At 46.2% G+C, this 27,783-nt stretch overlaps 1 protein-coding gene across 2 annotated transcripts in view; it reads right to left on the bottom strand.

Moving 5' to 3' along the window:
* Positions 1 to 1,789: 1,789 nt before the first annotated feature.
* Positions 1,790 to 27,783, bottom strand: part of WWC1 (WW and C2 domain containing 1) — a 154,042-nt gene continuing 128,048 nt past the window's right edge. The window contains exons 16-23 of one of the 2 annotated variants that reach the window (XM_042992766.1): positions 25,612 to 25,764; positions 23,197 to 23,288; positions 16,866 to 16,980; positions 15,484 to 15,648; positions 9,957 to 10,049; positions 6,175 to 6,408; positions 3,515 to 3,636; positions 1,790 to 2,570 (exon numbers count right to left, since the gene is read on the bottom strand). In XM_042992766.1, coding sequence (XP_042848700.1) covers positions 2,504 to 2,570; positions 3,515 to 3,636; positions 6,175 to 6,408; positions 9,957 to 10,049; positions 15,484 to 15,648; positions 16,866 to 16,980; positions 23,197 to 23,288; positions 25,612 to 25,764 — 1,041 coding nt within the window. In that variant the 3' untranslated portion in view covers positions 1,790 to 2,503. Of the gene's footprint in view, positions 2,571 to 2,976; positions 3,255 to 3,514; positions 3,637 to 6,174; positions 6,409 to 9,956; positions 10,050 to 15,483; positions 15,649 to 16,865; positions 16,981 to 23,196; positions 23,289 to 25,611; positions 25,765 to 27,783 lie in introns of those variants that run through there. The other variant, XM_042992760.1, reaches the window with a different exon arrangement.

The following is a 27,783-nucleotide window of genomic DNA, read 5'->3' on the forward strand; positions in this document are numbered from 1 at the left end:
TCTGAGAGACCCAAAGCAGATCTTTCCACATTTCTGAAATCATGTTTCCTGAAGGTTTTGGAGAACACACATGCATAATTCTGAGGGAAATGTCTTAATCTATTCTTCAGTTCTTTGCCAGGCAAACGATGGGATGTATTGGTGGGGTGCCGGTGAACGGTTTAGAGAATTCAGTACCATGGCTGACAGAAGGCCTCCTGCAAATGCTCCATCAGCTGGACCAGCAACACTGAGACATACTGCTCGGGTAGGAGGATTTGCTCCACATAGTCTTCCCCACATACAAGGAGGGCGCCAGGAGCTCGGCTTTAGGGAAGATGATGCCATGGGTGTGTGCAGGGCTGACTGAGCTTTGAAGGTGTGACTGAGTGAAAAAGTCCCACTGCAGGACCTTCGTGTTTTTCTTAGCACTCTTGACTTGGTTCACCAGACAGACTACAACTACCATGAGGACAGAGGATTCAAACCCCATTGCTTCTTGGCCTTTTGGCTAAGATCAAGCGAGGATTCAAACCCCAGGTCTACCCCGTTTCCCCACTTTTTCTATCTGCTTCTCTCTGCAGGGGTGGTCCCAGAAATGTGAACCATGGCTACAGAAAGCTTTGGCAAGAGAAAATCTAGTTTCTGACCTTCAAGTGGAAAGTGTAGAAGAAGGGCTCTGATTGGCCCAGCTGGGGTGCCATGCCTATCTTTGCTCTAAGAGTGATAGCCAATGGGATGGGTCACTCTTGACTGTCCAGCTTGGGTCATCTGCTCCACTGCTGCAGCCAGTGCCCTTAACAGAAGACCAGGGCCAACAAGGACAGCATTTTGAAGCTCTGAGCTGTGCAGGGATGAGGGGCCACAGGAGCAGTGGGACACAATTCTTATGTTGGACCTGTTGTGACTGGTCAGGGACAGCATTGATACTCCTTTGAAGACACTGCAAAACCAAACTTCAACGCGTGGGGTGGAGTTTCACAGCAGAAGAGAGAATACACAGATGGCCGGTGTGTTTAGAGAGTGCAGTCCTGGGGGTGAGGGGAGGCCCTGGGTTGATGGTGAGACACTGCAGTGGATAGATGGGAAGGAGGGCCTGGACACATGTGGGGAATAATGGTGAATTCTACACCATTATAGGTTCCTCCAATGTAAGAAATATTCAGCTAACAAATATTAGCTGAAATATTAGGGGAAAAGCCTCCACAGCCAAGTGAAGGGGACTTGACTCCCTCTGTCACCCTCTCCCCAGTGGCCTAGAGAAGGTTATGCATATTAGTGTCACCTAAGTGACTTTCTCATGGGATTCAGGGCCACACCATTTTGCCTCTGTCTCTGCCTGAGCTTCATTCACATTTACGGGTAGGTCCCTCAAACTTTGGTGTGCATATGACCATGGATAAAAGAAGGTCTCTGGGCCCATCCCAGTTGAGAAAGGGTGGTGAGTCAGTGGGTCTGGGATGGGGTCCAGGCATCTGTATTTTTAACAAGCTGCCCAAAGTGATTCTGATGTGTTGGTGGTGCAATGTACCTGGAGGAAGGTTGCACAGGATAATGTCAGAAAAAGGAAGAGGGGATCGGCTGCTTGTCTGTTAAAGGCTGATGTCCCATTATCTGCAACAGCCCTGGCTGAGCAGCCCTTTTAATCTAATGACAGAATGAGTGGTGGTTCTGGCAAAAGAAAAACCAAGAAAAACCGTCTCCTGCACAGGGGGATGGGCAGGGAGGAAATGGTTAGGAAGGGGCAGGTCAAAAATTAGGGAAACACAGATGCAGTGAGGGGAGGGGGAGAAAAGAGAGAGAGAGAAAATTCGTTCAGAAAGGCCACTTTATTGATGGAGATAAAACTGAAAGGAGCTTTCCATAGCCCTCCCTCACTCACTTCAGTGGTTTCACTGGGCGTCTGAGACTGGCGGGGGCAGGCGTGTGGCCAGCCAGCTCCTCGCTGCCTGCTCCATGTCAGGCGGCCACATCAAAACACATCACAGCTCATAAAGACTTGCAAATGCACCTCAGAATTCCCCCAATGGTTCCTGGCTTTTTTTTTTTTTTAATATTGTACAAAATATGTTAAGTAGGAAAGGTCAGCTGTGCTGTGACACCTACAGGACGTCCTTTTAGGATTACCGTCCCTGAAACATTACTTCTTATTGCAGTGAAACCTCTAGAAGGTAGAGCTGTACAAAAAAAGGAAAAAAAATTCTAAACAATTTTATTTTAAGAAGAGCAGCAACTTAACACTGCTGTAGTTCATTTAAATTTTCTTTCTCAAAAATACATTCCTAAATATACAAACTATACAATCTTGTCATTTTAATGCTGGTTTTTTGTTGTTGTTGCTTTTTTTTTTTAATAGAACCCAAACTAAAAAAAAAAAAAAAAAAAAATCTGTTCGTCTTCACACTGACAAGAGCGCTAGAGGGCTTGTGACCCAGTACCTTCATATAACACCACATAAATAACTTTAGCCACAGTCTATGTTCACAGCGTGGTCAGTGGAACAAAGGAAATACTTTTCTGGCGATTAGACATCGTCTGCAGAGAGGGTCGGGATATTCATCCGAGGCTGGGTAAAAAATGCCATCTTCTCCCTGCAAAAGAGGCCAGCCCTTTAGACATATTATGGTCAGGATCATTCTTTGTTGTAGGGCTGCCTTGTGTGCTGCAGGATGTTTAACAGCATCCCTAGCACCGTGTGTCGGCATCAGCTTCCCCCGCCCCCTTCCAGTTGTGACAACCAAAATGTCCCCAGATGTTACCAAAGGTCCCTGTGGTGCCCACGTCATCCCTGGTTGGGAACCTCTCATTGAGGGACATTGGCAGGACCAGCCACCTTCAATTCAAGTCATGGGCCTTTCTGAGTTTAAAAGGGCCCCCGGGTCATTTGTAGTGTTGTTTGTCTTAGATTCCCAGTTGCTTACAAAGTAAGAGATGTCCAAATACAATTACGCAAATGACAGTATATTTAAAATGTTTCTACTCCAGAAAGGCTTTTTTTTTTTTTTTTTTTTTTTTTTTTTAGCAGCGCATACACAACCATGAGTGCCTTACCTGAGAGATATCATGAGTCTAAACGCAAGGCCCTCTGTGAATGGGAGGTCCCGGCCAAGTGGCATTTGGGGCCCTCCCGTGATCTGGCTGGATCCAGGCAAGAAGATGCCTCCCTGAGACCCTGGCAGGCAGCAGGCAGAACCAGGGAGGCCAGGCGAGCATCCGTCACCCCAGGCTTATGTATCATTTCAGCCAATCCTCCATAATGACTGGTGATGGAAATGCTAAGAGGAAAGGCCAGAGCAGGTGGCTCATTCATTAAACAAGAGGAGCTAACAAATTAGCTCGAGTTGTGTGGGGACTGATAAAGACAGCTGAGGGAAAGCACTGTGGAGCCCACAGAGTGCCAGGGATGGCTCGGCAGAGCATGTGCATCTGTCACAGGGAGAGCCGGTGCTCTGCCAGCGGAGGGGGCTCGGGACAGCGGCCAGTGAGACGGAGGCCAGGTAGGCTGGGTGTGAAAGGGTGGGGCCCACCTGCATACCTGAAAGACTGCACTTCCGGGGGCTCCTTACAGCTCTGGCCCCGAAGCCTGTGCACATCCTTGGCAGCTGCCCGCATCATCTTGTCTGTCTGAAGCTCACCCTTGTGCTCCGCTCGGTCCATCTGTAGGGCAAAGCAAGCAGAGCTGTGAGGTGGCACAGGGTCCTTAGGGCCTCTAGAAAGGGGTCAGCCAGAGAACACTTTCTAGCACAAATGAGGGGTCTACTATAGTCAAGAGGTCTGAGGATTACAGAACAGACACACTCACTGTTTCTGTTCTACCAGGAACCTCTGTTCACAAAGGTGAGAAGTGATCTCACCACCTGCCAGGGTGGACAGGTTTTGGGGGCCAGGGAGCTGAATACCCGTGTGGTCTGGAGATGTGTGCTGCCTAGTGAAATGTATGCTACCTTTCTAATCCTCAGGGTCACCTAGAAAGGTAACTATCATACTTACTTCTACGTTACAGATGAGGAAACTGAGGTTCGGGCATGTTAAGACATTTCTTTAATGTCAAACACCTAAGAAGTGGTGGAAACACAATTCCAATCATGCAGCTGTGCCCAAGGGCTTTGGGAACATTGCACCCCTTCTTCCTAAGGCAAACCTACAGAAGCACTTTTGAGAACAAACCACAAAGAGCCCTGAAGTATCCATGTACCACATACTTGAAAACACTGCTTGATGATGGAATTTTGGTCAATGAAGCCATCATCTAAATGTTTCTTTAGTAGAAGGTCATTATCAGTCAGTCATGGATGTACTATTCCTTTGCTATTGAAAGGCCAAGTTTTCTTAACTGGTATTTTCTTAAGGCAGGGCACACAGGGCACATATGTACTTGTTTTCTTCTTCTTCTTTTTTTTTTTTTTTTTTTTGCCTTGCCAACCAGGAACCTCAAAGATAAATGTAATAGACCACTACAATTAAGTTAGGGATATGTTTATTTCCTTCTCTCCTTTAAAATGTTCTCTAACTTTATATTTTCCTGTAATGCTCTTATTATAACCCTATTATAAGTATACAGGGTATAAGTGGTAAATTAGAAATAAACATTTCTGGAACTTAAAAAAATTTTTTTTAATGTTTACTTTTGAGAGAGAGAGAGAGAAAGAGCACAAGTGGGGGAGAGGCAGAGAGAGAGAGAGAGAGAGAGAGAATGAATCTGAAGCAGGCTCCAGGCTTCAAGCTGTCAGCACAGAGCCAGATGTGGGGCTTGAACACATGGACCATGAGATTATGACTTGAGCCGAAGTTGGATGCTTAACCGACTGAGCCACCCAGGTGCCCCAATGTTTCCGGAACTTCTGAATTACCAGAGTCAATTTGAAGTCCTCAGGCCAGTCCAGACTTTAGAAGCTCACCACCACTTTCCTACTCTAAGGCATTATCACCTGTATTAAGAGCTGGGGCTTCAGCTAATGGCTCTCCCAACAATCCAGGCAAGTATCCTCTGTAAGGTGCTTTTTGCACGGTTTGGCTGTGAGCAGAGAAAACTAGCAAAGGTCATTCCTTCCATGGGTGACAGTAGATGGAGTCTACTGTCTCCACTGTATCCAGGAGTGGCAGATAGTATATAAATGAGTTGAAAATGGACTCTGTGTATTGACCATATGTTGTTACTTCTTCATGACAGGCTGGGACCTGTCAGCTTACGAGCCCACTGGTGTCAAAGTCAAGTTTTACGCATCCAATTGCTTTATTTATTTGTTTATTTATTTGAAAGAGAGACAGAGACAGAGAGAGAGAGAAAGAGAGAGAGAGAGAGAGAGAGAGAGAGCGAGAGAGAGAGAGAGAGAGAGAGAGAGAGAGAGAGCACACATGTGCCAGGGAAGGGCAGAGGAAGAGGGAGAGAGAATTCCAAGCAGGCTTCACACCCAGCACAGAGCTCAACACAAGGCTCGAGCCCACAACCCTGAGCTGAAATCAACAGATGCTTAACTGGCTGAGCCACCCCCACCAACTGCTTTAAATGTAGCTCAGATTTTTTTTAGCCATTTAGAAACTGCCAGCTCTACATACCCCATGAAGCTGTACCCTCTGCTAGCCATTGATAAGATAAAGCCCAGGGTTATAAAAGACCCTAAGCCACTGCTGCTTTGGAGCTCTCTGAACTGGAAAGTCCTCCTGTGTTGCTGAGAGACAGCATCTAGATGCCGGTGCCCTTTCTCTACTGGCATTTCCCCTGCCCTCCTCCCCTCTAGGTGGTGACCCAGAGCAGTGGCCATGGGGAGTTCTCATGCTATGAGGGACTTCTTCCACATGCAAACTTGTATCTTTGGAGATACCCACTCTGTGGGACCACACTGGGCAGACACTGGGGCAGGTCAGCATTTTGTATTTACTCTATTAAAGTGTGTGTCCCAGCGCAGATTAGATACCCGATGTTTGATGAATATACATGTGAATAATAAGGTCTTGCACACATAAACAGGGAAATACAGCAAAAGGGTCTGGTACCCAGGTCAAGAGTTAATAAAGTTTACTGGGCAAAGGGATTCCTTGGTCCCTTTGCTGATGGACATGGGGGGCCCTGGGAAAACTCTCAGTGGGTCACAGGATTGTAGGAGCTATTCAAAGCTCTGGTCTCCCTCCCCGGCAGCAGCAGATGGTCCCCAGGGCAGAGGGAGCCATCTCCCTTGCCTCTTGCACAGCCCTTACCCGCTTTTCCAGCATCCTCAGCAGCAGACGGAAGCGCTCGTCCTCACGCAACCACTGTGGCAACTCCTTCTCCCCATGGCTCTTGGCTTGTTCAAGCTGCTCCTTGAGCTCCTTCAGCACTGAGATCTCCTGAGTCAGCTGGCTGTGCCAGGTCCTGGTCGCCTGCAGGTCTAGCTCAAGGTCCAGTGATGTGCGGATCAGGCGCTCAGCTCGCAAGGATTTGACGGATGAAGGCTGCAGGGGTAGGCATAGCTCTGACTGGTTATTAGAGGGCTGGGTTCAGTGAGCCCCTACAAACTGCTCCCCTGACCCTCAAATACCCTTTTGTGTTCAACCGCAGGCTTCCACTCCTTCAAAAATGGGGCTCGCCCTCCCCCAGAGCCTGTCGATTTCTCCCACTCCCACAGCTTATCTGTTGAGCACCTGTATGTCCCAGGCATGGCGCTGGGAGGTAGAGCTGAGATTCTTCCCCAGGCAGGTGGCTCCAGAACCACCTGCTCACCCTCCACACTGCCCGATTGCCCTGCTCTCAGGGCCCCGATTCACACTTGGCTCCTGGATTCTTGTCATTATCCTGCTCTGAAGTTGTTTCTTCCTCAGTGCAGGTCTGAGCTCCCTTGAGGGTAGACATTAGGTCTTCTCAACTTTATGTTCCCGTAACGGATGAGTGTTGGTTCTGCTTGTCCAGCACTTGCTTCCCCTTAGCAGTAACAGTGCCCTCATCTTCCCTTGGCGATCCACTCCTACTTCACATTCAACCTACATGGTGGTTCATACGGGACTCCAGGGACAGGAATGTGACCCGAAACTTGGCAGTGAGAACCTCAGTGACTGTTTCAGGGGTGAGTATGTTATCTAAGCCTAGCCAATAACCTCCAGTACCAGCACTTTTGCTTAAAAAAAAAAAAAAAAAAAAAAGCCATGGAAAAAAAGAGCATCCTTTACACACAGTTTGTTAAGCCAACAAGATATCAACCTGGAACTGATCGTGGCCATCTTTCCTACCATACGGTGTGACCCTTTTTAAGAATTAAGCTAGGGGTGCCTAGGTGGCTCAGTTGTTTGAGTGTCTGACTTCAGCTCAGGTCATGATCTCGTGGTTTGTGAGTTCGAGCTCCACGTCGAACTCGCTGCAGTCAGCACAGAGCCCGCTTCGGATACTCTGTCCCCCTTTCTCTCCGCCTTTCTTCCCCTTGCACTGTCTCTCAAAAATCATAAATAAACATTAAAAAAAATAATTAAGCTATCTGGGGGGAGCAGTGCCATGAGAGGGGGACTGGGGCTTGAGGACACTGTCTCAACAAAGGATCAATTCATGCTTGCAGGTCCAGCATCCTGGGGTTTTCCACTAATGAGCCAGTGAATTCTCCTTTGCACTCTCCAGCTAAATTTGAGCTGAGTTCTTCTTATACCCATACAGATACAGTTATCTGTATGGACGAGATCCCCAGTAATACAACCGTTTCTTCTCCTTCTCTTATCACAAAACAATAATGATTTAAAAATGGCTGACTGAGGGAGGCAGAATTCTAAGCCAGCCCCAAGGTTCCCACCACCAACACCACGCCCTACCCCAGGCACGCCCTCCCTGTATAATGCCCCCTCTTCAGTTCAGGGCTGGGGGCACCTGTGAATACCATGGGATAGCACTCCCATGATTAAGGGGTGACTTTCCTGGTGGGCCTGACCTCATCCACTGAGGCGAACTGGGCCCTTTCTGGAAAGAGATCTCCTGCCGGCCTTGAAGAAGCAATGTGTGTTGTGAAAAGGGCCACATGGCAAGGACGTGAGGATGACTTTTTCATCCATTTCCTGCATCTAGCAAGAAAAGACAAGGGATTCTGCCAATGTCCCGGGGGAGCCTGGAAGTGAATCTTTCCCTACTCAAACTCCAGATGAGGATGTAGTCAGCCAACACCTAGATTTTAGCCTGATGAGATGCTGAGCAGAGAATCTGGCTATCTGTGCCTGAATTCCTGACCTGTGGAAACTATGAGATCCTGAATTTGTATCGTTTTAGGCTGCTAAGTTTGCTGCAATGTGTTATGCAACAGAAAGCAAACATAATGACTAACAGATTGATCTGAGAGATGGCACATAAGACATTACTGCCAGAGCTGAGCCATCCTCAGTTAAGGCTGGCAAGCATACTTTTGGGACCGTGAAACAGCTCAGTGCACAAGTTCAAGTTCTACAATACCCTTTGAGGGAGACCATCATCTAGTGTGTGCTCATAAAGGAGCAGGGTCAGGAAATTCAGTTGAGTGATCTGTGTGACTCAAGTTCTCAGAGTAACTCATGAGGCTCTTTTGCTTTGTTCTGAATGATGTCCAGCCTTGGAAACCTGCCTGGACAGGCTGAAGCAGAGAGAGACAGAGCTCAGGCAGCAAGGGGAAGAAGGATTGCAGGACCCAAGGGCCCTGGCCCAGCCTCAGGACTCTCCTGCCTCTCAGAACAGAGTTAGGATCTGAAGGAAATGTGGGCTCAGATCCAGCAAAGGTTCTGTCAGGAAGTCTTCCCACTGGCTAAGGGAAAAAGAGGTGAAGAGGGGGAAATTGTGCAGGCCTGTCTTGATACAGAGTTGTAGGAACCACAGGGGGAGCAGGTAGGAGCTTCCATGGAGGCCTTTCTCCAGGTGTGGATCATGGAACACCTGCCTTATCAAAATGCAGTTTCCAGGACCCCACCCCAGCTACCGAATGAGACTGTCTGGGAGTGTGGCCTGGGAAATGTGCACTGCCAGGAACCTCCTTAGAGGACTCTTGGTGCTCCAGAGACCCTGCAGCACCAGACAGGGCTGGAGGAGGGGGGCCCCAGGTGGGCGGTGGGCCATCCCTGTCACCTGAAGCCATGTCCACAGGCCCCTGCCGCCAACACTTTTGCCCTTCCCTGTGGCCTTCTTTCTCCTGTGCTCTCTAGTTCTTTCTGGAGCCTTGGGGGGCGGTGATGATAGACAAAGGTCCTATTCCTGACTCCTCTGTCTGCAGCAGGTCCACAGGAACTTCCTGTGCTTGGTGCTGCTGGTACTCTCTCTCCCTGCATGTTCTTTTCGCTTTGCACCCTCTGCTTGTCTTTCTGACATTCTAACTCCTGCTTCTTCTGGTTCTGCAAACTCACCAGAGCTGCTGTAGAGTCTGTGCTGAAAGCCCAGAGAGGGAAGGGCTGTCTGCATCTCCTACAGCTCTGACTGGTAACAAAGTCCATACCAGGAGCCAGTCCTTTGCCTAACACCACTCGGTCCCCATCCCTGAGCCAAGCCTCCATCAGGCAAGGTGGGACCTTCTCTGCAAAGGCAGCTCGTGGCCTCTCCCTAGTGCTCTTCCAGCCGGACCGAGAGAAACCCATTTGCACCTCCCTGCTCCGGGTTGCTGCTTGGAGGTGTCTGGCTTCTCTGCCAGCAGGGAGGGCTGTCAGAACCTTTGCTCAGTCAGCTGGATGTCACGCTGAGCAGAGTGCAGCAAGGGGCAGGCTTCCATCAGTGACTGTGAGATTTTGAGTTGGTTAGTTCTTTAGTGACTTTGATTTCTACCCTGGAAGATAAGGCCAAGTACCATACTCTGAATCTAACCTATCTGTCATCATAATAATGTTACATTTACAGTTTGGAACCTTCCCCAGTGCCTACACAGGTTTTACAGTTGGTAAACACCATTAGGCTTGCAAAAGCAACATTGTTCAAACCGGTGGCTGAGAAGAAATGGTCAGACATGGGGGTTGTGCTCGTGAGGGGTGGGAATGATGGCGGAGCAGGTGCACAAACGGCTTTGAGGTGACTGTCTTACCCTCTTCATCCGGACACTACGCCGCTCCAGGGAGTTTCGAACAAAAGGTGGCTTCTTGGACAGCGTGGAGCTGTCACTGTCACTTCGGTTCAGCTGCAGGAAAAAAGTCCTGGGAAGTTAATTGGGGCCAGAGTACATCTGGAAGGCACGCTGGGGCCAGAAGGGTGTTGGGGTTCCTGTGTGGTTGGCAGCACAGTGGGACTGACACCAGACAGTGTGACGCCAACATCTCATGCCCCCCGGACCTACGACACCAAGGCCTGTTCGCATCCACTGTTCCCTGTCACCTGTAGAGCCCACCTTGATGGCTCAAATGGAGCGGCTGTCAAGATACATGAGAAATATGAAATGAGATAAGACCGGGCAGACTGGCTCTGCGAGCTCCTGCCCTCCTCAGATTCCCTTCAATCACTCAGTTATCTGGACTCTCCCCAGAGGGCTAACACTCCCCCTCCACGGCCAGAGATCAGGAAGGACGCTTTTCTACTGAGAGTGCCCCAGACAGCGGAGGACTGGAGAGGGAGGCTGGAAGGGCAGCCCAGCCCAGGATGTGCAGGGCACAGGCTTCTTTCTCAAGTCACATTTCCGAGGTGGTGGGATGGCCGCAGGCAGATGCCGCAGAGCCTGTTTGTTCTGGCAGGCAGCTGTCTGCTCACTTCTCAGGCCTCTCCCGAGTGTTTGTGTCGTTGCTTTTGTGGTTACAGATAAGTACTAGTGATAATGATATTAATAGTCCTGCAGTGCAGACGCACACGGACACGGGCAACCCCAGGGATGTAACTGACAAAAGCTACTGCAGGAGGCAGTCTTTACAGAATCAGAAACAGAGTAACAGTAACAATACATGCCATGTGCTTTATGGACAGTTATATTTAATCCTCAAACAATCCCAATGGAGGGAATTGAGGCCCAGGAAGATTAAGACACTTTTACAAACCACATGGCTGGGGAGCATCAGAACAAGAGTTCAAGTTTCAGTCAATCTGACTCTAAGGCTGGGTCCCCTCCTGGCCCCCAGGATGCACGGAGGGCTCAAAGATAAAAAGGATCTAGAGAAGGAGGGGTGGGCCATCTTGACTGGGGTGGATTTGTACAAACGGACTAGCTGGATTTCATACCAGGAGGGGGCTTTGGCCCACACTGCTCCAGGCCAATGGTGGCACTCATGGAATGTGTGTGATACCAACTAGAAACACTGATCAGGACAACTGATCCTTATGTCATAGTTGTTCTGGGACTAAAGAGGATGTTAGAAAAGAGTGATGAAAACTACATTAGGTCCTTAGACTTAATTTTTCCTTATGTGAAGATGTTTGGTTGCATTTACGCTCAGACATGGCAGAGAATACTGTTGCTTTATTATTTCCATGTAATGGTTAGGGACACTAGGAACAAAGAGGTGAAATAATTGACAGTTCTGGGCGGCTAGTTCAGGAATGAGAATTTTGGAAGGCCTGTTTTCATCAGGTCAGGATGAGCCAACCAACACATGTGACAACACTGCTGGTTATTGTGCAAGTGTCAAATACACAGGGGTGGTGGAGAACTGCAGGGAGTGGAACACATTGTCCCTATGCTCATGGACTTCAAGTTCAGCAGGGGACCAATCCAGGGCAACTAACCAAATGACACAGGCTGTGCTGATGACCAAAGAAGGGAGATACCCAGGAGAGGACACTTGGTGTGCAGAAGTGTGGCATCAGGCCAGCAAAGTAAACTATTCCTATGTACCCTGGGAGAGGGCAAGGGAAGTCCTTTGGGAGGTAGCTCTGAGTAACAGAAGGGCTGTGGGCTCTAGGGTCAGACCCCTGGAGTTGTACCTAATAAGCTGTGTGACCCAGAGGACAGTACTCTGACTTTCTGAGTCTCAGTTTCTGCATCTGTGAAATGGGGTAAACATGATTTGCCCTGCAGAGTTGTTGCTGAGATTAGATGACACAGGAAATGTTTGTTTTGTAAGGAAATGGTGCTTATTAGCATTTGCAACTCCATTCCATGGGTGGGGAAGTCCCCACCTTCTGACTCACAGTGGGAGACAAAGCCCACCTTCCACTAAGGAAGCTGGAAGCGCCAGAGTCTTGCTTTCCCGGTCTTACTTGCAGCTAGAAGCAGGCATGGGACTAGGCTCTGTCCATTGCATGCAACTGCCCAGGCTTTGAATCATAATCTGGCTAGCTGGACCCAATGCTGTTACGGTGCCTCTCAGATTTCACCAGACCACTTGCTTTTGTTCAATGAGCGTGCCCTTTCTGGGAGTATCTCAGGGAGAAGCCATTCCTGGTGAGCAGTGGTGCCCGCGGCAGCAACCACAGCTTCCCTGGCCTCCTATAGGGTCAGGACTCTCAGGGGGAGGGATCGATATTGAACCCTGTGGCAGGAGTGGGACCAGCTGGGCCACGTCTGGCAGCAGCACTGGTATTATCCTCACTAGACTGGTTTTGTGGGATGATTTTAGCTGTGGTCTGGCCTGCCCCTCTTCCTGCCTGATTTCTGAGGCTGGTTCTACAACCTTCCAATGAATATGTGAGCGCCTCAGTCTCTTTTCCAGGAAATTCTTTCCTGCATATACTGATCACAGTGTGTTTCCCCTGTTTGCCATTAAGAACCCTGATTGGCACAGGACTTGATGGTAGGAAGTAGAGTGCCAGAGTCCCAGACTGGAAAACATGGAGCTGGCTGTGTACTGGGGGCAGGCTGGGGCACAGACCCCGGTATTTCCTGTGGGGAGTGTGGTGATATTCATTTTGTGGGTTCAAAACAGAGGGTTAAGTTGTCACCAGACCTCATGCCATCAGGGTTTTCAGGGAAGTGATAGGGAAAAATTCAGGATGTTGTACCACTGGCCTCTTTTTGCAGCCTTCAGTAAAATTTTACAAGAAAGAGACAACCTGCGGCTGAAGTGGGACAGTCAGAAAGCAAAAAGGAAAAATACTGGCATCCGTGCTTTTTGAAAGTGCATGTTATGCCACTTTGCTTTTACAAAAGACCTACATTGGTGCCTGTTTTCACTAGTTGAAAGACATGTGAAGGAGGATTTTTACTTTCGTGAAAAAGGCAAAAAGATAAAACAACACCTAGTGTTTCTTTTGCAGTGAGCCCTCATGGAGGCAGCCCTGAATGTGACAGGGGCACCTCTGAGCTCCTTCCCCAGGACCACACCGAGCATCTCAGCATCAGGCTGCCACAGCCTTGAACTGTGTCTGTGAGCATCTCCGTTAATTCTGCGCATCTTTTAGCAGGATGCATCGTAAGGCATCAGAAAAGCCTAAGAGAGGTTATTTTTTAGGTCTGGAAGGGCTAAAAACGTTTTCCACAAAAATTAATGGTAATTGCTTCTCTGCTTTATGCCACTGTGGTGTTGCCATATGAAAGGCCCTTCCCATCTGTTGCATGTGATGCATGCTGCCTAGGAATTTCTTAATTTGCAGCCTTGCTGGGTTGGAAACTGGTCCAGATGATGAAATATGGGAAGGGCCCACTGTCGTGCTAGGTGTGTTATAGATGCTTAATAAATAGGATCAGAACTCCTTGTTATGTGAAGATGCCAGTCCTGAGAAAGGGCCGGTGAAAGGGAGTCCATCCAAACAGGCGACCAGAATCTTACTAGTAAGTACTGGGGAAAAAAGTTTGAGACTTTAGTTGGAAAAGAGAAACACTTTACAAGACTTATTACCTTCTATCTTCCATTTGACAAAATTACAACTGCGTTCGAATTCTGATGAAAAAGAATGAATCAATCATTTCTTCTGGTGTGATTTTTCAGTCAAGTGACATTCTTCACTTTGTGTTTGAATTCCAGGGCACAGTCACAAAAACAGCAATTTTGCCAAAACCAGAGGGTGTTCTCCACTACCCTAAGGGCTTTTCTAAATCTTTCAGATTATTCACACTTGCAGCATGAGTTGGGATTTTTCTCTTCTTCAGCTGTGACTCAGGAATTCCCTAACATCAAACTTACATTCAGTGACTTCAGGAAACTCTGTACCTTTCTCAAGATAGGCAGCCAATGGGCAGATGCTGACAAGCTCAAATGATTAGCTAGAGGCTTGACACAGAAGGGAGGGGTTTCTGTTATTTCTAGGAGGGACGTGGGGAATAACTGGCAAGTAGCTAGTAAGTTGGTTACACTGCCATATTATGAAAAAATTAGCTTCTCCAATATAATTCTGGCTTTGGATACTGAATATCAGACATCAAAGATATTCCTCGGGGCACCTGGATGGCTCAATCGGTTAAGTGTCAGGCTCTTGATCTCAGCTCAGGTCACGATCTCACAGTTTCGTGAGTTCGAACCCCACATCAGGCTTTGTGCTGACAGTGCGGACCCTGCTTGGGATTCTCCTTCTTTCTCTGCCCCTCCCCCATTCACACTCTGTCTCTCCCAAAATAAATAAATAAGCTTAAAAAAAAAAAGAAAAGGAAGAAGAAAATGCCCCTCAATATCCCCTCCCCTTCCCAAATAACATAGATGGTTAATTGACAGGTTGATGCAGGCGGGTTCCATGGGCCTTTCCTTCTGTGATGACTTACTGGAACACTAGACAAGGAAGGTTCTGCTTATGCTTCTAGTTGTTTGCTGGTTCTCTGTGCAGAGGGGAAAGAAGGATGTTGACATACCACTGAGCCCAGGACTCAGGTAAGGTGTGCATGTGTCTTATCTGTGCCATCCCTGAGGAAGGTTGGGAACCCCTGAGACGTGGTAAGCACTCAAACCCTTCACTTACAGGATGAAAGACGGAGGCTGGCCTACAAGGGGCAGACTAATGAGATAGACAGGTAAAGACGTGAGGGAAAGAGCCTCCTGCAGGATTTCTGAACTCCAGGGCAGCCTATAGGAGAAGGCTAGCAACCAAAATAGGTAAAGAGGGCCAGGTGGCCAGAGGGAACTTGAAAGCTGCTCTTCTCCAATCATTTAAGGGAAGCTGCCCCACTGCTTAGCTCCAGCTAGCTGTTGCCATGAGACAATGTGTGGCCCTTGGTGCCAGACAGTTTTTTTTCAAAAGAAACTAGAATTTTATGTTAAATGTCTTCATTTTTATTTAATTTTTAATTGCCTTCCCTGAGTTTTCAGTGTTGGCAACAGGTTCAATTAAAACCAAACTTGTGACTAAATGGTACGGGCATGTTGCCTTTTTGCAACCTCGGGCTGCACGCTGGATCGCTATGGGAGTGGGGAAGAAATGACAGCTCAGGGATGGTGAGGGGTCAGTCTGACCTCAGCAAGCGGTCGTGTAGAAGGGAAGGGCAGGATGTAAACAAGGAGGGAAAAGTTGGTTGGAATTATTAAAAATTGGCCATGTACTGGTTACCAAGCTTTTCCTACACTTTCTCTAATGCAGTCCCTAAAACAATCCTTTGAAGTCAGTCTATTAATTCCACATGAGGTGAGGCATTAACTTGCCTGAGGATACCTGACAAAGTGAGGGTAACCAGAACTTGCACCTAGAACTCTGTGAGGCTGAAAACACTCACCACTCTATGGGAAGCAGGTACTCTGGGAGGAGGGCAGTACCACACATTTGCTTACCCGGCACACATACTGGCTTTGGGGTCCTGGGGAGAAGGTCTTAGAGCGGATAATGGTGCTCCCTCGAAGAAACGGCCCTGGGGATGGTGTGCCCACCCGTCGGTCCTTGGGCCGCACCACTGTGGGAGATGGGGCCGGGGTCTCTGTGTTGGTCTCTTTGTCCACCTGAAGAAGAAGTCAGAGCTTTGAGGCCACTTGTATCCACAGTGTATAGGCCACCCAGCCCAAGACTCGTGGGGCTGACTCCCCAGCCACTCCCCATTCCTGTCATGTGGACTTTGGCCCACAGACATAGTTGGGGGCTTCCTAGGCCCTGGCCCTGCCAGCGAGGACAGTGTCCAAGGCCCCAAGTGCTGGCCCCTATTCCTCCATGACTCCTGTGGGCTGGAGCACATTCAGTCCCCAAACAAGCTCACGTGAGCAGTATATGGATGGATGTCCTCAACTTCATACCCTCAGGACTTATATGCCAACCACATTTTGACAAAGCCACATCCAAGGCCTCCCCTGCTGCAGCCAAGTGCTTTCCTGGAATTTTGGAGGCAACCTGCAAATCTCCAATTTTAAACTCAGCGTTCAGGTTTTCTACCATCCTTTCATAGTTACTGGCAAAAGACAAACGACAACATCTGAATGCAGGGTCCTGTTAGCCAAAACAGTGCTTTCTAGAATTTTGAAAAAGGTGCCTGCTTTGGCTGGAGAAATTATGGCCTCTTGGTGGGGAGCCGTTGGAAGGCAGCCCTAAGTTCTTCTCCAGCCCCTCTTGGCCAGGTACCTTTGTGCAGTGCACAACTTGCAGCTCCACCCCTGCCTGCACACCATGGGGTGCTCTATTTCCTGCCGGTGGAAAACAGTGAAGCTGGTTATAGTGTGTAACCCTAAGTGCAGCAGGGAAGGAGGTGGTGAGGGGAAACTGACTGGACTCCTTTTTCCTAGTGTACTTTGGGCAGATCCAAATGAAGAAATACATTCTTCTGAAACCTCAGAGCTGGTCTGCAAGGTCAGTATTATGGTCTCCATTTTAGAGATGAGCAAATGAAGGCTGGAGAGGGATGAAGGCACCTGCCTAAGACTACATAGCAAGAGGGTAGCAGAGCCAGCATCTGAACCCAGACTCATCTGGCTGCCAAGCTTCAGGTCAGTCCAGAGAAACAGGGGAGCTGTGGAGGGCAGGAGAGATGAGGGGAGAGCCAGCCTCCTGTGGTTCACTGTCAGAGATGACCCCAAATACAGGCAGGACACTCCTTTGCAACCTTCTGCAGGTCACCCTGTCCTGAGTGCCTGTCCTCTGATGATGGAGGAGCATTTTCAGAATGCCTAGACTCAAGCGCTGAGAGCTATTTCTCCAAGACAGCCCTTCCCGCCTCCCTGGCTCTGCCTACCTTTAATGCTGGGCACTCATCCCTATGCGGCAAGGCTCTCTCAGCGAAAACATCCTCCTCTCCCTCCTCCTCTTCCTCCTCTGCTGCTTCGTTCTCGCTGGTCTCCTCGTACCTCCTGTGATGACAAAGAGCTTTGGTTACCTGCCCAGAGACCACTCTGAGCTGCTCACCTGTCTTTAAATGCACCCAGGGCAGGGCTTCCAAGCCTTTTCACAACCGAGGACACATTTAAACAAACCAAAAAAATTAGTGAGGTCTAATTGACATACAAGAAAATGCATTCTTATCACTGTACAGTTTCATGAGTTTTGACCCATGTATTCCCCTGTGTAGTCATACCACACTTGAGATACAGAACATTCCATTACCCGAAAGGTTTCTTGTACCCTTTCCTATTTAATCTGTCCCCATCCCAAGCCCACCACTGATCAGCTTTCTGTCACTACAGACTGAATCTGAGTTTTCTAACATTTCACATACATGGAATCAGATAGTGTATGCTCTTTTGTCCCTGAACTATATTGGTGCCTGTTCACTTCTTTTTATTGAAGAGTAGCATTCCCAATAGGATGGACAGATCACAATTCAGACAGCCATTCATCAGGTGATGAACGCTTGAATGACTTCCATTTCTTAGCAATTATGAATAAAGCTTCTTAAAGACATTCACCTACAATTCTATGTAGATACAGGTTTTCACTTCTCTTGGCTATTGTATTAGTTTGCTGGGGTTGCCACAGCACAATACCACAGACTGGGTGGCTTAACGAACAGAAATTATTTCTCACAGTTCTGAAGGCTAAAAGTCCAAATTCAAGATGTGGACAGCTTTGGTTTCCTCTGATGCCTCTCTCTCTGGCTTGCAGATGACCACCTTCTTGATGTCCTCAAGTGGTATTCCCTCTGTGTGCACATCCCTGATGTCTCTCTGTGCCCAAATTTCCTCCTCTTACAAGGACAGCAGCCATACCAGATTAGGACCTACGCACATTTTGATGGCCTCATGTTAACTTCTTCATCTCTTTTAAGGCCCCATCTTTACATTACAGTGACATTCTGAGGTATGAGCAAGGGTCAGAGCTTCAGCATATGAATTTGGATGGGTGGGTGGGGACACAATTCAGACCGTAACAGATGTATACTGAGGAGTAGAGCTGGGTCATACAGTAAGTATAGGTTTACCCCTTTAAGAAACTGACAAACTGGTTTTCCCACCGACAATATTATGAGAATTTCAGTTCCTCATCTCTATTTGCTATTGTCAGTCTCGAAGTTCAGTCATTCTGCTGGGGGTGTGTTCATATCTCACTGTGGTTTTAATTTGCACTTTCCTGCATTTACTGACCATTCGTATATTTTCCTTCGTGAAGTATCTGTCAGAGTATGTGGCCTGCTTTAAAACTTGGTTGTCATTTTATTACTGAGATGTCAGAGTTCATTACATCTCCTGGATATGAACTCTTCGTACATATTTGCTCCACGTCTGTGGCATGCCTTTTCATTTTCTAAATAGTATCTTCCAAAGAACTTTGGTAGTGATAAAGTCCAACCTGGCAAGTTTTTTTTTCTTTTATGATTTGTGTTTCTTCTGTCCTGCCTAAGAAATCGCTGCCTGTCTCAAGGTTACAAAGAGTTTCTTTTATATTTTCTTTTAGTAGTTTTATAGTTTTACTATATGATCCATTTCAGATTAATTTTTGTATGTGGTGCTCAAAGGTTTTATTCTATATGGATATCCAATGGTGTTCTGGTACCATTTGTTGCAAAGAGTTTATTTTTGGTGATATCTGTCACAATGATTCTTTCCCTTCAGACTCCAGGGTTGGGAGGAGTTCTTGTGGCAAAAGGACTGCATTTGTTAATTGCTAATTTTTCTTTAGTCCCATTTTTACTTCTCAAAGACATACATAACTGCCAGGCTTCTGATCAGCAGGAGACAGAGTTGCCATACTGAGTCAAAGGAATTCCAGCCAAAAGCAGAGAATTGGACATCCAGTCAGCTGGCTCAGTGAGACTGTGGACAAAAATAAAATCTCCCCTGGGATTTTCCTGATGGGGAGAAAAGATCTTGGATCTCCAGCCCCAGTCGCTTGACCAAAACCTCCCCTGTCCTTAGACGGGGACCAGTGCTAACAGAGACTCCTTGCTCTCCCACCCTTGCTTCACAGCATCTTGATCTACACATAAAAGGGCCACTGAACATGGGAACACACAAAGAGCACTTCCCTAAGAATATGGCAGATGCCACATTGACCAGCATTTAATGAAGGCTTACTAAGCGCCAGGTGCTATGCTAAGGCCTTACAACAACACTGAAAGCAATTATTGTCTCCATTTTACAGATTCAAAAGCTGAGGATCAGGCAGTTGACAGGCCTTGTCTCATGTCACAGACCACGAAGTGGTACAGCCAGGTTTCCAATCCAAGGCTGCCCAACTCCACTGTAAGTGCTTAATGACTACGGAAGTCTTTTCTTTTTGACCGGGAACCTGATCTAAACATTTCTGGAAAGGAAAAAAAAAAAAAAAAAAACAACTCAATTGTAGAGAAAAATGATTAAAGTAGACATCTTTTCACCCTTTAGAGTGGCAAAATATATAGATATCAGATAACATCAAGTGCTGGTGAAGGCATGGAAAATAGGCATATCTCCGCAGGGAACAGACATCAGAGCAGCCAATTTACACTCTGAAGTCACTTTAGCAGTATCTTCTAAAATAAAACACGTATGTATTCTTGATTAAGTACTGTAGTTAGATTATATTGAGTATTGGAGAGGGTGTAGCTTAAGGGTCCTTTTAATCGCTGCTGGTAGGAGCATTTGCTAGTACAATCTTATTTGAGAACTATTCTGCAATGCCTATTAAAATATAAAGCACACAGGCCCTGAGGCCCAGCAATGCTATTTCTCAACCTCTGCCCTAGACAAACACACACAAGTTCTCAAGGAGGCAAATACAAGGACTTTCACCCTAGCATTGTGATTATATTCTCTTTTATTTTCTAATACTCTTAGAATTTTGTTTTGCTTGTGGATCTTAAAAAAAAATCCAGTCTTGTGATTATATGCACTAAAGAAACCTAAGAAAATAAAAGGAGGGAGTAACTATGGTACCCTGGCCCTTGGGTGCTGAGAGAGAAGGAGTGGAAATTAGCACAGAGGGCCAGTCTTTGGGGGACCTCCACACATGACTCTGGAGTGGAGCAGGCACAGCAAACCTAGTTAACATTCCAGGACCAAGAGAAGCCTCCAGTCTGGGGGTGGGGGTGGGGGGTGCTGTGGATGGATTTACTCCAGTATAGCAGCTCTGGGATTCCCAGTCTTCTTTGTAAGTCAGTGTCTAGGGAAGGTTGAATGGCAGGGGTGGGGAGAGAGGGGGCCACAAAGGGATAGAGAACAGAAGGCAGTTGCTAGGGGATGGCTTGAAAAGTCTCACCACAAGCTTGGAATTTGGCAGAAACCACTGATCTTGTGCCAGGGTTTTGGAACACAGGTCCTGGGCCTTTCCGGCATCAGACCTTTGCACAGCCTAGCCTAGCACAGCAGTGTGCCACAGAGAGTTAGAGAGAGAGAGGGAGGGGAGAGAGGGAGAAGGAAAGGGGAGGTAGAAATGAATGTAAAGGGAGAGGAAAGAGGGGGAAAGAAAGGGACACAGGGAGGGAGAAAGAGAGAAAGAGAGAAACTGAGATAATTTAGAGAGAGCCCTAAAACAAACAAATGAACATATAAAAATTCAGGGACCTTACCCCACCCTTTATCACATGGAGAAATAAATAGTAAAAGAGAAGTGTGCCTGTGGGCCATATCCAGCCTACCGCCTGTTTTGGACAGCCCAAGCTGTGAATGGTTTTTATATTTTTAAATGGCTAAAAAACACAAACAAACAAAGAATGATATTTCATGACCTGTGAAAATTACACGAAATTCAAATTTCAGCGCCCATAAGTAAAGCTTCCGTGGTGGGGACATGATGGCAAGTACCATCTACAGATACTTTGATGCTGTAACAGGAGGGCTGAATAGATGCACCAGAATCCACAGGGCCCACAAAGCAGACATTTACTATCTGGACCTTTCCAGAAAACATTTGCTGACCCCCTTCTGAGACCACATGTATAACTGGAGGCTGTAACAGAATAATGCAGAAGAGCTACTGAGTGCTTCCCATGGGACAAAATCTGTGCTAAGTGCTTATCTTATCATGCATAATCCCATTGAGTCTACAAAATACCCCATGTGTTGTAGACACTCATTAAATCTGTATTTCACAGAGGCAGAAATGGAGGTTTAAAGCCATGGTTCTCGGCCCTGGCTGCACATTAGGATCACCCAGGGAGCTTTTAAAACTTACTGATGCTCAGGCCTCACCCAGACCCAGGGTCCCACAGGAAGCTGGTTGAGTAAGACTCAGAATCCCTATCTGTCTGAATTCAGAGCACGTGCACTTAAGCCCAACTGTACTTCCCCCAAATGGCAAATTCACAGGCTGTGGTCATTTCTGAGATGGGATTCGCCTTCTCCCTCCCTAGCTGGGAGCTGGCGTTCCTTCTCATTTCCTGAATGATCATTTCTACCATCTGCTGGGTGTCCGCTATGAGCTTTGTGCTTTATCTTCATTATAGTGGCTTTTCTTTTAGTGGTCTGCAGTAAGTCCACGCAGTCAGTGTGACGTCTGCTTTTCCAGACGAGGCTCGGCCAAGGTTAGAATGACTGCCCTGACAGTGGCTGCCCTTGTGGTGGAGGGCAGCGACCGGCCCAGACTGGGCTTCCAGAGAGCCAGTTACGCTCTGCTTCTTGATGCGGATGCTGGTCACACGGGTAGTTTGGTTTCTGAAAATTCACTGAGCTGTACACTTAGGGGAACTTTTATGTGTTGTGCCATGCCGCAAGAAAAAGTTAAAAATGCTTTGCCAAAGGTTACACAAAAAACCATGAAGCTAAGATTTGAATCCTGGTCTATACTATTTTTTCCTAAATGTGTACTGAGACTTTTCTTTTAGGATACAAGAGACTAAGAAGCACTGAACCACACAGACAGAACGCTGTCTCCAGTTCTTTTGTGGACACCGAGGAGAAGTCTCTCTCTGGAAACATGTCTCTAATGTATCTGGAGAGAGAAGACCTCAGGCCTGGAGTCTTAGCAAGCAATACGTTTGGGTGGGTTTTAATGCTCTTGCTTTATTTTCATTACATTTAAGTTTTCCAGTTACCTTCTGAGGCAGACAGGGCTCATGGTCTCCCTAGTATCCATTTCTACTTTCTTAGTAACGGAACCCTGATTTTTGTATCCCTTGCAGTTAGGTAGGCCAAATGGCTAAGCTCAGCCAGTGAGAACCAAGCAGAAACCGCTGGGTGGGACTTTGAGGAATGCTCCTTGGTTAAAAGGCATACAGGCACATTCTTTTGTCTTTCCTCTTTTCTGATGCTTGCCTGATGGTTGGTGACTCAGCAGCCATTTTGAGCTAGAAAGAAGCCTCAGTGATGGCAGTCACCCAGTAAGAAAAGCAAAGCAGAAATAGAGGAGGACACTGGGTTCCCTGTAATGCCATGGAGCTGACAGATGAGGCTTGGATTGCTTCTTCCCATTCTTCTTTTTAAGTAACAAAGCAATAAACTATCTTATTTAAGCCTATTATTTCTCCTCCCTGTTCCTAGCAGTCAAATGAAATTCCTTATTGAAACATCTTCAATTTATGGCAGAGGATATTTACTTTCCATTTATAGTAATATAATTTTTTTTTTTTTTTACCAACATAAATGTGAGTCAAGTTAGGCACTAATATGTGACATAGCATGAGTGATTTATAGCTCACAAAATGACAAACTGAGAAGAAATTTTGGGAACTATCATACCAGGCTATACACAGTTGATTTTGGAACAACATGGATTTGAAGTGCACTAGTCTACTTATATGTGGATTTTTTTTTTTGAATAGTTACTTCTGATTTTCTTAACATTTCCCTTTTTCTGGTTTACTTTATTATAAGAATACAGTATGTCACACATACAACATACAAAGTTTATATTAATGGACTGTTTATATTATTGGTAAGACTTCTGGTCAACAGTAGACTATTAGTAGTTAAGTTTTGGGGGAGTCAAAGTTCTGTGTAGATTTTGGACCATGCAGTGGCTCAGTGCCCCTAGCCCCTGCGTTGTTCAAGGGTCAATTGTACCGGCTTGTTGCCTATAGAGAACCCATGAGGAGAGAGGTTCTCTGTCTTCCCAGGGGAACACTTCTCTTGGTTGCCCTGGAGTTTGGGGAGCTCATTCCTGCATCCAGGTCCAAGCCAGATCAGTTCCTGAGGCCCAAGTGAGCCCTCACTTACCAGCTGTCTTCCAGGGTCTGTGTGTTGATCCTTCCCTCCTGCCTCTTCTCCAGCTCCACTGCTGTCTGTTCCAACAGAGCAGACACGGCATCCTGTGGAGACAAAGGCCCAAGGGTTCATCTGCATACTACTTGCAAGAATCACAGCTTAGAGTGTGAACTTCCCCGTGAACTGAGATTAACACTGAAGTCCAGAGTGGATATGTGTCTTGCCCCAAGGTCACTTATAAACTGGAAATACAGCACTTAGTTCATCTAATTTGCGGTTCTCCTGAGAATAACTCCTGTATGCACAGACAGACTTTTGGAAGACAGTCAAGTTTAGGAGTTGAGTGAGGCAGAAATATAGGTCTCTGGCTGTAAAGAGATTATAGTGTAATCAGGGAAACTATCACATGAACTGTCAATAATGTGATAATGTGAAACAATGTGATGAGGACTTTGCCAGAGGTTAAGCTTTGGATATTTAGGAACAACAGAGCAATGGCAGTGTCAGGTTGGGGTTGCATTCAGGGAAGACTTCCTGGAGGAAGAACATCTATACTGAATGGTGTCTACAATGAGGAAGCCCGTGTGACTTGAAGAAATTAATCTGAGACTCAATTTCCTCTAGAGTAGTTTCTAATAACTACTACAAAGGGTTGCTATGAAGAATGAGAACATATACATTAGATATATAAAGAAGAGTACCTAGCACATAATTAGCACTCAGTAAATGGCAGCTCATAGTAAAGCAAAAACTGACCTTGTAGCTTTCTGAGCACATGGCTAATTTGCAAACACCCTTTGTAGTGTGGGCCAGAGCTTGGAAAAATCCCTGAAATTCTCTTTTAGGGAACAGGGGACTAACACCAATTGAAGGCCTGGTATATGTCAGGCACTGGACAGACAGCTTATGTGTAACATTTTATATAATCTCTACAACTATTCTGAGAGATAGAGATTATGATTATTCCCTTGAGAAATGGAACAAGGAAACTAATTGTGCCTAAGGTCGGTGTCACTTACCCAAGGACATGCTCCAGAAAGTAGAGGATGTTTTCAAGATATTTGCCAGCTCATGGACTCCTTTTTGGAGTGAGGAAGACCTAGCTTTGTTGTTTATTGGATGTATGTCCTTAGGTAACCTTTCTGAGCCTTGGTAAGTGGCACCTAATAAACAGGACAGTGCCTGACACAAAAGGAAATGCAGGAAATGATAAGGATTATGAAAAAGAAGGAAGAGGAGGAGGAGGGGAAGGGAGGTTGGGGGGAAACAGATTTGATCCTTCCCCTTATCCTTACCACCTGACCTAGCCCATCTTCTCCATTGAAATTCTGGGCAATGACTGTCCAAAGTAACCAAGTACTGACAGAAGGAAGACACACTACAGAGAATTATGAGCTAATTTGAATCCCAAATGCTTTCTGTTTGGGATTCCAAAAGGATCCTGTATGCTGTGACACTCTATGTCCAAGGGCAACTTCACTGCTTGGTTGAATCTTGGCTAGCAGATGTGAGCTTCCCAAGTACAGAAAACAATTTCAGGACATTAAAAAGAAATTTTTTTTAATGTTTATTTATTTTTGAAGGAGAGAGACAGAGCATGAGCAGGGGAGGGGCATAGAGGGAGGGAGACACAGAATCCAAAGCAGGCTCTAGGCTCTGAGCTGTCAGCACAGAGCCCAACGCGGGGCTCGAACCCCCAAACCGCGAGATCATGACCTGAGCTGAAGTCAGATGCCCAACCGACTAAGCCACTCAGGCGCCCCCCAGGACATTTTAAAGTGTATTGCACTAAAATGAAACCAATACATATTTTTAAACCAAAAATAGGCAAATGTAAGATTTTTAAGAAATATACAATAATGAAACAGATACCATTTATCAAGCACTTACAGAGTGTTCTTCACATATACTTTTTCAAACCTTCCTAACCACCTTTTTAGATAAGGATTTGGCATGAAAAAAGAGGTTCAGAGCGGTGAAATGACTGATCTGTCACCCACCTAACACACCCCGGTCAGTGTTGTTTTCTGCTGTGTTTTACAGCAAGCCTCCAACATGGACCACTATGCAGATAGCAGTATCTCAATGAAGGTTAATTTTCTACCTTCTACAGGTTTCTCCTTCCTTTTCTACTTCATTAAAAAAAAAAATCATAAATTAAGGTTTTCATCAGGCAAGTTATACTATGGCAAGCAAACTGCAGAAGGGGGGAACACAGATGAGGAAGGGGAAGGTTGCAGATTGGGGGCTACCTGCTTGTTTGCAGAGGTCTCTCCTATCTCATCATCTTCTTCTCTGTTCCAATACCCTCTGTTGCTTCCCCCACCTCTGAGGCCCAGTCATCTCCAATTCTGGGAGAGCTTTTCCTGTCATCCATCCAGATGCTGCACACCTAGGAGGGTGGTGCAAACCCGGGGCCCAACTCACCGTGCTTTCAGGACCTGGGGTGGGGACCTTGGCTCCCAGTGGCTTGGGCTCCCTGCTCTGCTTCTTCAAGTATTTGTAGCTCAGGAGGTTGTACCAGCGAGTCGACCTCTCCCCAGACCGACAGACCTCAGCCAGGCTGATCTGGGCGCCTCCCTAGTTGAGGACAGGAAAAGGCAAGAGTATAAACCAGGGCTGACAAGGTATATTCTGACAAGGCTCCTGGGGAGAGTATGAGAAACATCCTCAGATGAGATAGCAGCTTCCGGGAGGAGGAAAGGGCTAGTTGTTAATTATTTCCAATAACTCATTTATTCACTAACTTACTCATTCATTGGTTTACTCATTCACCAAATCTTTACTAAGCACCTATCGTATGTTTTTTTTTTTTTTAATTATGACAAAACCCATAAAATTTACCATCTCCTGCCCCCAGCTTTACTGAAATGTAATTGACATGTAACACTGTACTAGTTTAAGATGTACAACATAAAGATTTGGGTGGCGCCTGGCTGGCTCAGTTGGTAGAGCATGTGACTCTTGATCTGAGGGTCCTGAGTTCGAGGTTCACGTTGGGCATAGAGTTTACTTAAAAAAAAAAAAACAATTTGGTATGGTATTTATTATGAAATGATCACCACAGTAAGTTTACATCCACCACCTCATGGCTAGAAATTTTTTTTCTTATAATGAGACCTTTAAGATCTCCTCTCCTAACAACTTCCAAATATGCAATACAGTGTTGTTTATGTACCATAGTCCCCACGGACTACAGTGCATGGTTAGAACTTATTTACCTTATGACTGGAAGTTTGTACCTTTTGACCCTTCACCCATTTCCCCTACCCCCCACCTCTGACAACGATCAATCTGTTTTTTGTTATTATGATTTGGTTTTATAGATTTCACATGTAAGTGAGATCATACAAGTATTTGTATTTCTCTTTCTGGGTTATTTCACTTCATATAACGTTCTCAAGGTCCATCCATGTTGTGACATAAAATTTGCCATCTTAATTAAAGTGTATAGTTCAGGGGCGCCTGGGTGGCTCAGTCAGGTAAGCGAGCAACTTCAGCTCAGGTCATGATCTCGCGGTCTATGAGTTCGAACCCCGCGTCGGGCTCTGTGCTGACCGCTCAGAGCCTGCAGCCTGTTTTGGATTCTGTGTCTCCCTCTCTCTCTGACCCTCCCCCGTTCATGCTCTGTCTCTGTCTCAAAAATAAATAAACGTTAAAAAAAATTAAAAAAAAATAAAGTGTATAGTTCAGTAGTGTTAAATACAGCTACATTGTTATGAAACAGATATCCAGTACTTTTTTCATCTTGGAAATCTGAAACTCTACACCCATTAAGTAACTTCCCTTTTCCCTTCCCCTGGTCCCTGGCAACCACCATTCTACTTTCTGTTTCTGTGAATTTGATGACTCTAGGTCCCTCATATAAGTGGAATCACACAATATTTGTCTTTTTGTGACTGGCTTATGTGATTTAACACAATGTTCTCAAAGTTCATTCATGTTGTAGCATGGGACGGGATTTCTTTCCTTTTTAAGGCTGAATAATATTCCATTATATCAAGAGACCACATTTTTAAATCCATTTATCCACTGATACACTTTTAGGTTGCTTCTGTCTCATGGCTATTGTGAAGAATGTTGCTATCATTGGGTGTAACCTTGGATATATACCCAGTTGTGAGATTGCTAGATCGTATGGTAATTCTATTTTTAATTTTTTGAGAAACCCCCACCCTCGTTTCCATAGCAGCTCTGCATAATGTTTTACCACCAACAGTGCACAAGTGGTTTCTTTATTCCACATCCTTGCAAACATTTGCTATTTCTTGTCTCTTAGATAACAGCCTTTCTAAGAAGGGTGAGGTGCTATCTCACTGTGACTCTGATTTGCATTTCCCTGATGATTAGTGATGGTGAGCATCTTTTTCTGTACCTGTTGGCCTTCTGTTTGTCTTCTTTAGAAAAATGTTTATTAAGAGCCTCTGCACATTTTTATATTGGATTTTTTGCTTTTTTGCTATGGAGTTGTATGAGTTCTTTATACATTTTGGATATTAACCCCTTATCAGATACATGATTTGCAAATATTTCCTCCCATTCAGCAGGTTGCCTTTCCATTTTGTTGATGATTTCCTTTGCTGTACAGATTTTTAATTT

This window comes from Panthera tigris, chromosome A1 (genome assembly GCF_018350195.1).
Source record: "Panthera tigris isolate Pti1 chromosome A1, P.tigris_Pti1_mat1.1, whole genome shotgun sequence".
Classification (NCBI taxonomy): domain Eukaryota; kingdom Metazoa; phylum Chordata; class Mammalia; order Carnivora; family Felidae; genus Panthera; species Panthera tigris.